The 15,827-nt window shown below is 30.9% G+C and overlaps 3 protein-coding genes across 9 annotated transcripts; 2 read left to right on the top strand and 1 right to left on the bottom strand.

Annotated features, from left to right (window-relative positions):
• The first annotated feature begins 1,490 nt into the window (after positions 1–1,490).
• LOC105831490 (ubiquitin domain-containing protein UBFD1) lies at positions 1,491–5,113 on the top strand. 6 transcript variants are annotated; one of them, XM_012671645.3, is made up of 5 exons: positions 1,491–1,621; positions 2,263–2,634; positions 2,776–2,966; positions 3,052–3,240; positions 3,344–5,113. In XM_012671645.3, the coding sequence occupies exons 1-5, from the start codon at positions 1,609–1,611 to the stop codon at positions 3,452–3,454; spliced, it is 876 nt and encodes a 291-aa protein (XP_012527099.1). In that variant the 5' UTR covers positions 1,491–1,608; the 3' UTR covers positions 3,455–5,113. The 6 variants fall into 6 exon arrangements, with proteins under 6 accessions (XP_012527099.1, XP_028048696.1, XP_028048697.1 ...); XM_028192895.2 differs by having other exon boundaries at positions 1,570–1,621; positions 2,317–2,634; XM_028192896.2 differs by lacking the exon at positions 1,491–1,621 and adding an exon at positions 1,632–1,978 and having other exon boundaries at positions 2,317–2,634.
• Positions 5,114–6,028: 915 nt separating this feature from the next.
• Positions 6,029–7,612, top strand: LOC105831489. The gene is made up of 2 exons (XM_012671644.3): positions 6,029–6,875; positions 6,989–7,612. Exons 1-2 carry the CDS (start codon positions 6,054–6,056, stop codon positions 7,202–7,204), a joined length of 1,038 nt encoding a protein of 345 aa, XP_012527098.1. The 5' UTR covers positions 6,029–6,053; the 3' UTR covers positions 7,205–7,612.
• A 139-nt stretch (positions 7,613–7,751) lies between these two features.
• Positions 7,752–14,977, bottom strand: LOC105831491 (WW domain-binding protein 2). 2 transcript variants are annotated; one of them, XM_012671649.3, is made up of 6 exons: positions 14,684–14,977; positions 14,040–14,374; positions 13,655–13,807; positions 12,616–12,783; positions 8,638–8,723; positions 7,752–8,164 (listed from the first exon to the last, which is right to left on the bottom strand). In XM_012671649.3, exons 1-6 carry the CDS (start codon positions 14,737–14,739, stop codon positions 8,129–8,131), a joined length of 834 nt encoding a protein of 277 aa, XP_012527103.1. In that variant the 5' UTR covers positions 14,740–14,977; the 3' UTR covers positions 7,752–8,128. The 2 variants fall into 2 exon arrangements, with proteins under 2 accessions (XP_012527103.1, XP_012527102.1); XM_012671648.3 differs by lacking the exons at positions 7,752–8,164; positions 8,638–8,723 and having other exon boundaries at positions 12,367–12,783; positions 14,684–14,786.
• Between the last annotated feature and the right edge of the window lie 850 nt (positions 14,978–15,827).

The following is a 15,827-nucleotide window of genomic DNA, read 5'->3' as shown; positions in this document are numbered from 1 at the left end:
ATTTGGACATCATTTCCAAGATATCTAAATGTTTTCTTAAAAAAGTTCTCTTAAAGTTTTCATTCTGACAAGCGTGTTGTCTGGGTATTCACATATATGCATGTGGATTCTTATGGATTTTAGATGGTTTTGTATGGATTCCATAATAGATATTAACCATATGGAATAGATATTAACCATCTGGATTTCTATCTCATCTTTTCAACGGGGTAAGTATAACCTACCGTTTTTTGCACGAATAGCATCTTCTTCTAATAATAACACTTCTATGACATTGTCACTGTTGCTATCATAAAACAAAACTAATTCATTCGACATTTTTCTATTTTTATATTTTGTTAGGCACGTGTTCTCGTATTGTGTTATCTTTCTGCGTTACTGGCGTCTGCGTCTCTGGCGTTTCCCCTTTCTTTTCTACCTTTCATCTCCCGCATGTTCTCTTTTGTTTTTTACATATATTTGGAAACTGTTTCAAAAATTCGCGCGAAAGTGACCAACGACCGCGCCGACCCACATACGAACTGCGAGCGTCGTGGACTCGATGCGGTCGCCAGTAATGACGTCACTTATGACGTTTCAAGCGCGACCGTGGCGACCGCGGTCGTTATGTGGAATAGGTGGAATAGGTTTGTGGCGTTCCGAGCGTTGCGGGCGTTAAGTGGAACGCACTCTTAGGGTGCGGTCCCATGAAGCGGATTATGCGGAAGCGGAACGAGCGAATCACCAATCGCGAGATCATTCTAATAGAACTCTCCAAGATTCCGTCGAAACGGTTCTGTGATTGGTGATCCGCTCGTTCCGCTTCCGCATAATCCGCTTCATGGGACCGCACCCTTAGTATCCAGAACACTAAGGTCCGTATTCTGAACTCACATTTATCGCTAAATGCACGTCTAAATGTGCCAATCAGCCAATAAGATGTCATCTTACAATGGCTGATTTAAAGGTACATTTAGCGATAAATGTGAGCTCAGAATACGGACCTAAATTTCGCAATATTACAAAAATACTACGTAAATATTACAGTAATAAATTCGTGATATATCACCATTATATTACTGTGATCCATTTTGGCGGACATTTTAATATTGTATTTAATATTTTTGTAATATTTCTGCAATATTTATACTATATTTTACTATAATATTGTAATGGGAGAACAATATTTCTGTGATATTACCGTAATATTCCGTGCTATGTAAGTATTTATCATTCATTAATATAAAAAATTAAAATAAAGTTTTAAATATATAAAGATATGTGTAATAAACGCATGGAGCCCATGAAGCCCCTAGCACGCTACGCTTCTGCATACTCCAACCGCGCGCCGTTTGATTGATCAATTTCATTTATTAATAATTCAGTAAATAATAATATCTGAGCCAAAATTGGTAAAGGTTTTAGTTTAAAATTTTATCCTCTTTCACTCTGTAAAATAAGAATGATTCATTCTGGGACACCTTGTATATATATCGAAAATAGGTAGGTAAAAAATTGGAAAGTCATTCTCCGAAGAACGTGCGTCATCGATATCACGACGACGCGTAACTAACGTAACGCTCTCTGTGATAATTTTGATTGGTCAATGTAAGGGAACACGGTTCAACAATGGAGTACGTGGGTACGTGCTGAATTCTGTTTATTTTTCGTGGATTTTCCGTGAAATTTGACGTTTGAGTTACCATTTGTTTCCGCTTTATCATCTTTCTTTTTGATCGTACTTACGAGAGAAATCTCGCGCCACCAGACCGGGCGGCGCGGCCAGGCGCAGTCAGACGCGGCTAGACACGCGGTGACGGATCTGGTGAATCCCATCCGGGTGGATCGCGACACATTTCGTCGAAACATCCTGTGTCCTGTGCAATGTGTGTTTGTGTACGTCTGAATATTTTATGACGTGGATACCGCTTGATCTTGTCTCCTTGTCACAAGTAGTGGTGCATCTAAGCCTATTTGTCCTGATTCCCGATGCAACGACGTACGTTTGCGCCGTTTTGATCAGCGCTATAAATATATATTTCTCAAATGAAAACGTTAACCTTTCACGGTTTTCACCTTCCATTCGATTCTCGACTCAGTTGCTTTGCAAATTACCTTCGATTTTGCTCGAGATGTTATTTGGGTTCTCTGATCCGCGATTAGTTTTTCCCTCCAAGATAGTGTTTTACCTAAATAGATATAATTCAACCTTCTCGGGAAAGGGTTGGGGTTCTCGTCTCGTAGTCTCATCTATTATCCATGTTGACAACATTTTTATCCTAGATACCGTGAAGGGCGACAATAATGACAGCTGTTGCAATTCGTCCCTTTGTTCAGAACTCGCATCAAATGCAAAACCTATTGAAAATTCGGCGACAGACACAAAAGAATCTACGATGGAATGTGAAAACAACGTGGATGACTCGCAGAATACGGCCATGACTACCTTGCCAGAACCATCCACAGAGAACATAGACTTCACAGTGATTTATAACAAACAGAAGATTAGTGTAAATTTTGCTTTAGATGGCACAGTTGCCGAATTAAAAACACATTTGCAAAAGATTATCTCAGTACCACAAGCGATGCAGAAAGTTATGTTTAAAGGATTAGCCAAAGATGATCAGACTCTTAGAAACTTGGGAGTCACGAAAGGTAGTAACAAATCAAGGCATTATATACTTTTCGTAGCATATATCTCATAATTATATAAGCATATACGTTTTATTCATCTATTCTTTGCAATTAATAAGATTATTAACCTAATGTAAATTTTGTGACAAATCCTCGTTTAAGGTGCCAAAGTCATGATAGTTGGATCAAAGTTAGATGATGTATTGGCTGTGTCAATTCCAACGAAACAAGATCTCATTGACGAGGCTGTTTCTTCAGTGAGCAAAGAACCTCTTTCACAACAAAAAATCCATAGGAAAGTTTTAGATAAAGGTATTCCAGAAGATGTGATGCCAGGAATACTAGATAGCAAGGTTGTATAATCTGTATAAAGCTTGTTATGTATAATGGTGAAACGTTGCTTCACCAATTTTTTACAACTGATGTCGATTAATCTAGGAACCTTTGCCTGAGTTTCCACTAGCTGGAATGTTGAATAAGTCTGGAGGAAAAGTCAGGCTAACGTTTAAATTGGAACAAGATCAACTTTGGATCGGCACAAAAGAAAGAACAGACAAAATACCTATGAATTCAATAAAAGGTGTTCATAGTGAACCTATTCACGATCATCCTGAATATCACATTATGGTATGTATATCGTTTAGTTAATCAGGTGTCATTAATTAATCATGTTTTGAAAATTTAATAATTATCATCCCAATCTTAATATAATAACCTTGGAAACTTACAGGCAATACAATTAGGCACTACAGAAGCATCGAGATATTGGATATATTGGGTCCCAGCCCAATATATATCTGCTATTAAGGATGCTATTCTTGGCAAATGGTGTTACTTCTGATTGATAATCGCTGGAAATTTCGATTTCTGTAAAGTTTAATCGGATATAAACATTGAGATACAAATACTGCTGTTACATTGACATAAAAACTGTCAGCTAGTCACACACACACACACACACACACACACACACACACACATTTCTAACGGTAAGTAATAATTTATTTGAATTGCATTATCCATCGTGGAAAATACCCAATAAACATAGTCTATCCCATTGTAAAATCAATTTAGGTGACTAGTCTTGATTTATTGGGAAAAAGATAGATGTAATCACTATGCCAAATGTTTTATATTTTCATAGTTCAGATTTAAGCGTATATTATCAATTTTTTACATTGCTGAAAGTAAGGTGGACATTCTTATACATGAGAACTGTGATTAGTGGAACTTCCATAATTATTAACAATGTGTTGTGATAATATTATGTATGTTTTTGATCATATGATTTAAAATTTTTTGTTATCAAAATGTATCTACAAATTTATTAAAATCTTTCTAAAATTTTATTCAGAATTTATACAAAATATTAGTTCAACTCTATTTGTTTATCAATCTTTCACAGTAAAACAGTTATTTTGATGTGAATATCATAGCCTAGATTTTTAATTTGATTTAATGTATTTGCATATATTACTTGTTTGAAACAAAGCAACAGTTTTTATGATACTCAATTATATGTAAGTCAATTAACCCTTTTGCTGCTAATGAGCAAGTATTTAAGCTAAGAACGTATATTACTATTTCTTCCAGTTTTCGACATTTCTAGTAAAAAAATTGCCACAAAAATTAATAATTAAATAGTCATAGGAAAGTTAAAAATTATTTTAAATGATGATTTAAATATTTATAATTTTTTATCACTTATAGAAACATTCTTGTAATCTGGGGTGCAGACGTTTTTTTTCGCATGAGTACTTTTTAATAGCGAAAGGGTTTAAGTCATAACATTGTATTTACAAGAAAATTTTTAAAGTGATCAAAAACAAAGCAAATTATGATTTGTCATTCATTTACATTTTAGTTTCTCAAATAATTTAATGTAATCATACATTATGTATACATTTATATATAATTCAAAAACTGTATGAAAGAGATTCTTATACATGTTACGTTTTAACAATGTTTTTTCTTGTAGCAACAAGAAAAAAATATATACTCATATTTTTGTGTAATACATACTACAGCACATTATATGACTATTGAACAAAGATACAATCCTTGTAAACAAAAGATAGGATAATTTTTATATTTTTTAGTATCATTACACATTAACTCAACAGCAGAATAACAACGAATTTCAGAGTAAATAAAATAAAGAAATCCGTTCAACATTTTGTAATTGGCCTAGTAGTAAAATAACATGTAAAAAAGGGTTAAAACGAGTCCATTGCTGTATCAAGATGTGTAAGAATTACACATAAAAGATTCATCTGTATTCTTTAGCGTCGTAACTGCTAAATTAATAAAAATTAGATTTTATACCGTTTGAATCGTAAATGCAAGAATAAGAAATCAAAATTTGTAATAATTCGTACGACAATTAATATGACAATGAGTAACTGTCGAGACATTATATCTCGCACAAGTTGATGGTTTAAACTTGTGGTTGGGACTTGTACATTAGTTGTGTAATTAAAATAAATACTTCTGAGACTTTTGTTTTTTAATGCTTTTTAATCTTTTTTTTATCGTCTAGCTTTATCTAAATTAAGTAGAAGTATTAAATGACAAATGTCGAATTATATATACTCTGCCGCCATATATTATGTAAAAGACATCTAAACACACACATGTGTCATAATGCGAGTTGTTTGTTTTAACGGAGACTGAAGACACATCTGTTGAACATACGATGCAGGAAACGTCTTGTTAAGGTATTTAGCTGAGACTAAAACAGACTTCCATTCGTAAGGCAGATGTGAATGCCATTGGAAGGAGAATCCCCCTCCCCTCAAGTGGGAGATGAAAATTTCCGTCGTACAATCGATAGCAGTTCTCATAGTACCAGTATGTAGCTCAAGGACGAGTGAAATGTTGCGTGTACAAGCATGTAAATATCGGCTATATTATTTACTATCGTATTGTACTATTTGTATTTTTACAAGCAGTGATTTATCTTTGCACAAAAATTGCTGCACCAGATTAACGTGAAAAATGAGTGAAATATTGTATGGAATTTCGAATTTATAATTCACACATCTTTTACTATCCTCTAGCAAGTAAACAACTAAACCACGTCAAGATCTAAATAAAGCAAATGAATCATATACTGTACAAATATACGTGTTTGATGTCAGAGCAATGATAATAAATGTAAATATCGACGCGCGATTAGCAATACATAACCGATTGCTTCTAAATAAAAAGGAGTACAAGTGGCAGCAAGTTAGTAATTGTTGTCCTAGTCATTGTTATTAATATACTGTTAAGACAAACTGAAATTATAATGCAAGTGGTACCAAAGAGTGAAAAAATGAAATATTGAAAACACGCATTTTATACATGTGTCAAAAGAACTATAAAAATAAATTTAATTTATACATAGTACATTAATAAAAAGTATGAATAAATATAAATAATTCGAAATAGTTTTCTACATGAACGAAATGAAAGGTGGAGTTACAGATAATAGATTAATCAATCAAGGATTTATATCTATATATTCTAGAATGACAACGATAGACAATAATAGAGAATTGATAAAAAAAGCATTTCTCAAATTAACTGAAAATTATATTCAGCACGGGGCTAAAATAAAAGATTTAAAATCCATTATTTTGACTATTATTGGAAAAAGTGCCAAGAACCGTAGCTTTGCACGTTCGAAGAAACTGTTGATGTTATTCGTATTATTTCTTTATGGCACATTTAATAGATATTTTTACACTGATATAACTAAGAATTATCAAGGAATTCGATGTTTATTGCCGAATAATTATCTCGTATGGGAGTTTACGAGACCGATAACGAATTGCGATTACTGTCGCAACATCGAAGCGCCATTAATCTTGCCAAATTTGACCAAAGAGGAATTTCATTTTTATTCCTATTCGTCCCGACCTATGATAATAAAGAATGCAGCCTATGATTGGCCTGCGCGTAAAGAATTTACTCTAGAGTTCTTTCGAAACTTGTACGAGTGTATCGAGGGTGCTTACGAGTCGGTAGAAGAGGAATGCCAATTTTTACATTTTAAAAGTAATTTGGCGAATTTGCGTCAAGTATTTGCGATGAGCGAAGGTCGAGCGTTACATCAAGAAGGTGAAGATCCCTGGTATGTCGGCTGGAAGAATTGCCATCCACAGATTCTAGATGCCATGAAGCAATTTTACAACGTACCTTACTTTTTGCCAGATGATGCAGAAATTCCATACAGCAATTATATTTTTATGGGTTATGAAGAAGGTGCCGTTATGCATGTGAGTTTTGTACCCGAATCATTATTTGGTTGCCACTAAACTACGTTACAGAAGAGTGTCATCTATATTTAAAAAATTTTGAGTATTTATTCATGTCTAATTCTTTTTTGTAGCTGGATTATATATCGAGACTTATGTGGCAAGTTCAGATAACAGGTAGCAAAACATGGACCGTGGCTCCAACGCCGGAATGCGATAGTGAATGCAAATCTTTTAAATTCTCCGTCAATGTAGCGGATGTCGTGCTGCTGGATACGCGAATTTGGTATCACAGTACTCACATTGAAAATGGAAATCTTAGTTTGACAATCACCTCCGAGTACGGGTAGACATTCTTAAAAAAAAGAGCTTTTTATGTATTCCAGAGCTTATAATATCTATTTAGTATACCTACTTAGCGCAAGCCATAACCGTATTTCTTGAATGTAGCAAAATTGGATAAGATTAAGTTTTTTATCCTTTTGTGAGAATATTAATTGGAGAAACTCGATACAATATATGCCATTTTATATTTTCTTATTCAATACATTTTTTATTATACATTATTATCACAATGAATAAAATTATATTGTTAAACAGAAAGATTAATTTTTTAACGCATTTTAAAGGAATAGTTATTGAACTCGTATAAGATTATCGTTTTGTGAACTATTATTGAATATTGTAAATAGATGTCACCTCTTTTTTTTCTGACAATCGGAAAAATAATATTTCTAAAAAATATATTTGAATATTAATATTTATCTTTGTTTTTATATTTGACTACATTGTAGTGTCATGTTGACATATCTTCGTAACATTCGATAAAAACTTGAAATAAATACATACTTATTTATAGCAAATTCATGGTCATAGAAATTTATAATCGTTTACGTATTTACATGAGTGTAAACATTTATTCCATAATTATATAGATTCGTGTGAAACACAACAATACATCATTTTTTAAAAATAACATGTATGTACTTAAGAAATTATTGTTAATAGCTCGCATTAATAGCAGTATTGCAAATGCTTGCAGTGATACCTGTGATTTAACATTGCATAGTTATAATGAGAAAAATCTAGTGCACCTTCAACCATCATCTTGAATCTACATATTCAGATCCAAGAGTTGCTATGTAACAAATGTTATTGACAGTTTGCTATGTAAAAAAATGCGACAGCAATCAAATTTACAGTATTCGCCTAAAATGGAATGTATAGCTATTGCACTATGTAATTCGCTTATGTAATTTATTTTCGAAATATTTTCACTGATATTTCTTTGTGTAGGCTGGTGGACTCTCCTGAAATATACCGACAACATTCATTACATATTTATAATTCCATATAAAAAATACACATACATCAAAATTACGATTTTAAATATATTATGTGTTACGTACACCATATACGAAAATTGTCTAATTTCTGTAGAAATTGAAAAAAATTTTTATCCCCGATATAAATATAGGTGTAATATAATCTTAGATTCACATACACAAAACAAGACTAAACTTTTCATATCTCTTGGTATTACGTAAACTTTCAATAAGATAAGGTATACTGTCAGCGCGTGCGATAAAAACGTTACGGAGTTATAGTATGAGACAAAATATCCTACTTCAAATCGAGATTAAAAAAGAACAAAAATGTTTTCAGAGAAAGTATTTTTTTTTATAAAAGTAAAAATAAATATTTTATGCATTTTAAATTGTTACAAGTATTATACATTTTTGGACATTATAAATATTTCTTGTATCTAAAAGATAACACTTACATAATATTCTGGTGGTGGAACATAAGCGCATTGAGGTCTATTAGGATCATAATATGCACTCTGTGCAGCTTCTACAGCCTTTGCATCTGAGATAAAAAAACGGCAACGTGGAATAATTATACATTTAAACACAATTTAAAAATAATATGTCACATTATTAAATTTCAATGCATCAAATTTTAATAAGTTTTTGCTAAAATAATGAGGTTTTCTTAATAAAAGTATTATAATACATTTTTTTAATTGTAACGAAAATAGTATATCTCACAAATTAAGTTTAAAAGTGCAAATAAATAACAATAATAAATGTATTTATTTTAAAAGATTTGCATAAATTGTCTGTAGTAGAGAAATGTAATCTAAAAATTGAAAAATTACAATGATTATCTTTCATAAAATTTATATTAAAGGCCAGACTGAAAATCGTTAAAACTATAAAATAATTAGATCATTAAAATTTAAAGATGATAAATTATAGTCAATAATCCTTATATTTAGCGTTACTATTAGTATTAATATTAATAAAGTTACATACAAGCATAATTTTTATACAATGTTCTGAATTTATTTTGTTCTGGCATGATTTTATATGCAAGTTTTAACTGTGTGTTCTATTTTTTTCTAATTAAATGTAAACTGTTTAATTATCGATAAAAACATTTATCTATGCACTGGAGTATACATACAAAATAATATTTGAAATGCACAATAAAAATAAAACGCGAATTTAGAGTTGATTTAAAACACACAATCTGCTATATCTGTCTGTCTAAACCGTTTGCTGATCTACTGACAACTACGAGATAATAATTGAGTGAAGTGAAAGTTAATCTTATTTCAGATCGAGCAAGGATATGTTGCGCAACCGTATTGCTTAATATTAAAAACTTTCAAGTTTAGCAGGTATCTGCGTTAATCCTTTCAACTATCTTTCTATTTTGAAGCAAAATCTTGAATTGCTAGGTTCGAATAAAAACAGCAAAAATTATTTTTAATATTTTTAATATTTCCAATATTCTTAAATATATATTATATATATAGTATATTTTATATATGTATATGTGTGTGTGGGTAGCAAACACAAGTCATTTTGACGTTAAATTTTGGTCATTCCCTGATTATTATTGACGTGACTATAATTGACGACTTAATGATGTTAAAATGACTGTCTAATGTCACAGACCATTGACAACACAATAAAGACGATTTTAACGTCATTTTTATGACTATTTCAGGTAGTAATCCGTCGTTACTTTGACGTTTTAAAAATTATTTTGGGTACATGTCCTATCCAGCACTTGCATCCACATTACAAAAATAATCTTTCACCGCAATGGTGCACTACACATACCGTAACCACAGAAACTACAATTACACCCTATTTATAACATTGCTTAACTTATACGATCAGAAAAACGGTCACTCATCCAACTGTGAAACCATCATCGACGATGCTTGACTTCGAAGATTGATATGCAACTTAACATTTCAAAGATCGGTATGCAACCTAACACTTCGTGATGATTCATGAACACTTGATGCTCATAAATACATATTTGTTATAAATCAATTCAATAGATGTCAGAAAGATGAAACATGTCTAGTTAAATATTTTTATAAATAAATATAAATTATGTAATTCTAAAATATTAATAGTATTAATTAACTATATAAAATATTACATTAATTATTATTAATAGTATTAATAGTCATTTATTAATCATGGTATTAATAGTCAATTATTAATCATGGTATTAATAGTCAATTATTAATCATTTAGAGACTAACTAGACTATTAATAATAATTCATATTATAATAGTCAGTCCCTAAATAATGATTAATGATTAATTTTTAAAATTTTTTGTTTATATATGTTATGTTTTGATTACGTTTTTATATAAATTAAAAAATAAAAACGTAAAATCAAAAATATTATATTTGTTAATTAAGAAGCAAGATCAAATTATAACGTCATGAAATGACGGCAAGAGATAGGACCCAAATATTACGTCATAAAGACGTTATTAAATAACGTCAGTTAACGTCATTTAAATGTCATGGTCGCATTTTAGTCATATGACGTCATTCGTACCAATATGACCAAAATTTGACGTCAAAATGACTTGTGTTTGCTACACTCACACACACGCACGCACGCACACGCACATTATAATCTTATAAAATCACGCTTAATATATTTTTTTGCTCTTTTATATTTTTACTAAGTTATCAACGTTTCGAAAAAATATACCTATTTTGAATAAGCCTATATATATATATATATTTCCAAAGAATGTTTATGCATTCTTTTGAAATTTCTTTCAGGTCTACCTATCTATTGTAATTTACAATCTGATAGGAATATAAAGACGCGCGCGCACGTGTGTACACATATACATAGGAGAGACTGGAGCTAATTGTTATACTTTTTTCTAATTTTTTTAAATACAAAACTAACACCTGGAATATGAACCACAAAAGCATTTTTTAATAGCTACATCCTTAAACTAAACAAAAATAATTTTTTTAATTAAATAGTATTACTAACTTAAACGCATTAATAAAAAATATGAGATGACTACACTTGTAATAACCAATCCCATATGCAGGGTAAGTTGTTACACTTACTGCGGCTAGTTGTTATAGATCAAGTTTTCGTAATATATTTTATAAATAAAAATTAAAGAAAAATTGCAATACAATTTTTATTAATAAATTTTGTTAAATGTTCAATGTACATTAAAAAATAAGCAGAAACTTATATTGCTTTCTTTGGTTTGCTTTTTTCACAGCAATACGAAAGTAATTATACAAGTTAATAATACAAAAAGTATTTTATTGCACTAGAAAATAAATATAACATAATACCTATCAATATATTTAGATGTTTTATTTATTGCTTAAACGAAAATTAAGATCAATAGTTAACACTAATAGTTATTATTTGAAAATAAAGATTTTAAATATTTTGAGTTACGATATAATGGTTAAATATATAAATATAACATTTAATATATCAGTAATTTATTTTACTTTTGGCTATACAAAACTAAAAAAAAATTTTTTTTTTAAATGAAAATATGATACCTAAAATAACTAATTGAAATATTATCATAATGTTCTTGCAGAAATATAACATTTTTTACAGTTTTTTTTTCTCATTTTGCTACAATGTTATGTGTAATAACATGCCCCATGTAACAACTAGCCTTGGTCTCCCCTACATACATACATATACAGGGTGAAATGTAACCGGAAGCCATCCCGTAATAAAAAGATAGAAGGGATAAAGATGAACATAAAAGTTCAATATTGTCTTGGGTTAGGTCTTGAGTTAGGTCCACCAATAATCGAGGTATTAATTTTTCAAATTATGCGAATGAGCGCGCACCGAGAGAAGAGCTCAATCCGCTCGAGTCCTAACACGGAAAAAAAATTTATTGTGAATGTATGATAAGCTTTCATTAAATTACTGTTCACAATTACGATAGAAATTAATTAAATTATTTGCCGATTTTATACGTTAATATCTCGATTATTGGGAATTATTGGGACCTAACCCAAGACAATATTGGACTTTTATGTTCATCTCGATCCCGTCTATCTTTCTATTACGGGATGGCTTCCGATTACATTACATCCTGTATATACGTATGTATGTATACATCTGCAAGTTTTACACACGCGCGCGCGCGCGCGCGCGCGTGTGTGTGTGTGTGTGTGTGTGTAAAAACTTATAAATATATAAATATGCATACATATATACATATATATGTACATACCTACATACGTACATATATACATATACTTTTTTATCACAACTCATTAGTATTGACGTGGATACGGATAATAACGTTCCTGCTGCTGGTTGTAAAGTCCAGGTTGCATATAGCCACTTTGTAGATATGGTGAATATGGTGGTGGATTAGGTGAATAACCGCTATTAGAAAATTGTCCATAACCACCGGAATACGCACCTGCATGGGACATTGGCTGGCTATTATAATTCGGATTGGCCCATCCAGGAGCTCCTGGTTGTCCCGCTGCAGCTCCGACACCCTGATGTGATGGGCCACTTGCGTATCCATATCCTGGCTGTATGCCGGGATATGGTGGTGGACTGTCTGTCATAAAGACTGTATTTCCTAAGAAAGAAAAAGTAATTTAATATAAAGTCTTATACACACACACACACACACACACACACACACACACACACACACACACACACACACACACACACACACACACACACACACACACACACACACACACACACACACACACACACACACACACACACACACACACACACACACACACACACATATATATATGATGAATCATTAAAAATATTTAAAATAATGCCATTTTTAAATGATGATGAAGTTGATTTCAATTACATGGCTAATATTTCAAAATGCTGTATTCAAGATAGATCATTGATGCAAATTTTTATGATTTTAATTTTTGAAATTACATTATAACAAACCATATAACACATGCTTGAATAATAAATAAGAAAAAGTTACTTTTCTATCTTAAAAGGAATTTTTTCTCATACATTATTCAAGTGCATACTATGGTATATACTAAGGAAGTTTTGAATGTGTCGAGTGTTAAGTAAAAAAATTCCTTTGTAAAATAAATTTAAAAAATTTGTCAAGAGTTTTGTGTTTAATAAGGTAAATACAGCCTATCCCTACTTATATTTGTTTATTGCAATATTAATTGTAAATGAAAGAATTATAAAATCTCTGTTAATATATGAAATTTTATCACAATATTCTTATGTGATACCTTTTTATGTGATTAAAGGATTAAAATGTTAGAGTTAAAAATGTTAAACATTTTTCAAAATTACTCAACTATTTTTGGTAGCAAACTAAATCTTGTTATGAGTTGAATAGATCTGATAGAAGATTGTTTCATAGAAACACTTAAGACCATAGAATATCTCTTATGTAGGTAAATTTGAGTGAAATATTGGAAATTAATAAAGAGCCAATATTAAACCTGGCGGAATATCTGGGAATACGTTAGTTGGAGGCATCCATCCATAATATCCAGTTGAAGGAGGTTGATAAGCTGAAGGTTGTGCCGGATACCAGTCAGACAATGGAGGTGTATATGGTGGTGGAGCATCATTTGCTGGACCATTGCGTTGAGCTAAAAGTTGTATGGAATATAATTAGGGCATTAAATATCGCATAAGAACCAAGTTGGATTGATAAATTTCTTTTTATAACAATGCAATAATATTATTAATCTTGTGTTAGCTGTTTTATAAATTAATATAAGGATTGTATATGTGTGTTTATAGGTGGATAGATTGATATATAAATAACTTAATGTTATTAGATATCGGTGGTACATTTTGTATAAATTATATCTTGCTTACCCATTTCTGCGGCTCTTAGTAAAGCTTGACCAAACTCTACTGCTCCACCGCTTTTAAATCTCAATTTAAATTTGCATTCTCCAATCCAATTACCATTTGGCTGAGCACGACATTTGCCTCCTATATAATTAGCACCAAAAACTGGCTGTTCTAGTGTTACTTCACTCAATGTAACAAATGGAAAGCTGAATGACTGCATTTTTTCTTTTTGATCTTTAGCATTGAAGATCATCCTATGCGTTGTCAAATATAATCTGCCGTGCTTTTTCCCAATAAATTCCACTTGCTCTTGTCCATGAAATTCCATATTAACATTGTCACAAAAGAGAATGATGCTAAAAGTAACAGAATGTTAAAAATTAGTTTATTATTATCATAAATTTTATTATGCAGTTTAGTAGTAATTTAATTGGTATAAGCATGATTGTCGATTTGATGGAATACATAATGAATTAAATGATTATGTAATTGTAAATTTGATGAAGTGACAAGGGCGTTAATAATAAGCTAATTATTAGCGAGTGGAGAATAGTATTGCATAGTAAAAAGGCAAAAATCATCATTCAACGAGATAGACGATATAATAATTAACATCAATTTCATCTAATAAAATGTGAAATAACTAATAAGTTTTCGTCACTTACCATTCGCCAGAATGGAGAAGAACTCCACCGTTGGTATGTGCTGTATTCAATGACATATCTTCCTTGTATATTGTGAACGCTTGTGACAGATAATTGTCGTCTATCAAACGCTGTCGAGAGACTGTCTCTTCTTGATTTCTTATTGGAAACTGTCACAGAAAACTTGAAAGAAATACCTTAGAATGATATCACTTTCAGAGATAACGATGAATAAAACAAGTAACGAGAAATGTATGACGTTGCGCTACGTCCAACTGCGTCGCTGCGTGATATCGGTGTGTGCTGTGCGTTGCGCATTAAGGTCCTCACACATGAATTGACATAGATACTATGGCCGGAATTCATAGTCGAATCTTATGGTCTGTTCTTTCTAGCTACACTGTTGCACTGGTGCAATAAGTTAAAATAAGAAAAAATATACTTGTCTTACTTTAACTTATTGCACCGGTGCAACAGTGCAGCTAGAAAGAACAGACCAATTGTCTTAAGTCTAGCTTCGAGCCGACTTGAGACTTACTTAACCAATGAAATAACAGCATTGACGTCTCAAGATCGTGCTTAAGCTGGAACTTGAATAATGGTTTTATATCATATATATAACATTTAATATTATGTATTTTTTTATAATTGTAAGTGACATTTGTAAGTGACTTTATAACAAATATTTTGTAATATTTAAAAAAATATTTGGTAATATATAACATTTTTATGTATAAATTGAGTCAAAATATATAAATATTTTATTAAATAAGAGGATAAATAAAAGATTAAAAAATAAAATTTTGCAGGTGTCTAAAAATCGTAAATTTTTATTTATAACCATCTTGTTAAATAATTTTACTAATAAATAATACTACTACTACTAAACTTATAAATAAGTTTAAAGGATATTGTTATAGCTTATTTTGTCCTCGTGTCCTTAATTGTGTTGTAGTAATCCATACTTGCAGCTTGTAAAAAAAGTAACTATTAGACATAGATTAGCATAGATTTATTTAATATTTAAGTATAAATATTATAATGTACATAATAAAATGTATATACATGCACTATATACATGCACAGCATAGAAGAAAATAAGATAATTTTTTTATCGCGTTTTTTAGAAAATAGTAATAGAAAAGTAGTAATAGAAAAATGTTAT

This window comes from Monomorium pharaonis, chromosome 3 (genome assembly GCF_013373865.1).
Source record: "Monomorium pharaonis isolate MP-MQ-018 chromosome 3, ASM1337386v2, whole genome shotgun sequence".
Classification (NCBI taxonomy): domain Eukaryota; kingdom Metazoa; phylum Arthropoda; class Insecta; order Hymenoptera; family Formicidae; genus Monomorium; species Monomorium pharaonis.
This window is presented reverse-complemented; position numbering and strand designations above follow the sequence as displayed.

Excerpts from the sequence above, each read along its gene's own strand:
- LOC105831490 (XM_012671645.3), top strand. Across the intron at positions 2,967-3,051 it reads CAGGAATACTAGATAGCAAG|GAACCTTTGCCTGAGTTTCC; the intron begins GTTGTATAATCT and ends CGATTAATCTAG. Across the intron at positions 3,241-3,343 it reads ATCCTGAATATCACATTATG|GCAATACAATTAGGCACTAC; the intron begins GTATGTATATCG and ends GGAAACTTACAG.
- LOC105831491 (XM_012671648.3), bottom strand. The coding sequence starts at position 14,739 with ATGTCATTGAATACAGCACATACCAACGGTGGAGTTCTTCTCCATTCT. Across the intron at positions 13,808-14,039 it reads ACTAAGAGCCGCAGAAATGG|CTCAACGCAATGGTCCAGCA; the intron begins GTAAGCAAGATA and ends TACAACTTTTAG. Across the intron at positions 12,784-13,654 it reads ATTCCCAGATATTCCGCCAG|GAAATACAGTCTTTATGACA; the intron begins GTTTAATATTGG and ends TTTCTTTCTTAG.
- LOC105831489 (XM_012671644.3), top strand. The coding sequence starts at position 6,054 with ATGAACGAAATGAAAGGTGGAGTTACAGATAATAGATTAATCAATCAA. Across the intron at positions 6,876-6,988 it reads AAGAAGGTGCCGTTATGCAT|CTGGATTATATATCGAGACT; the intron begins GTGAGTTTTGTA and ends TCTTTTTTGTAG.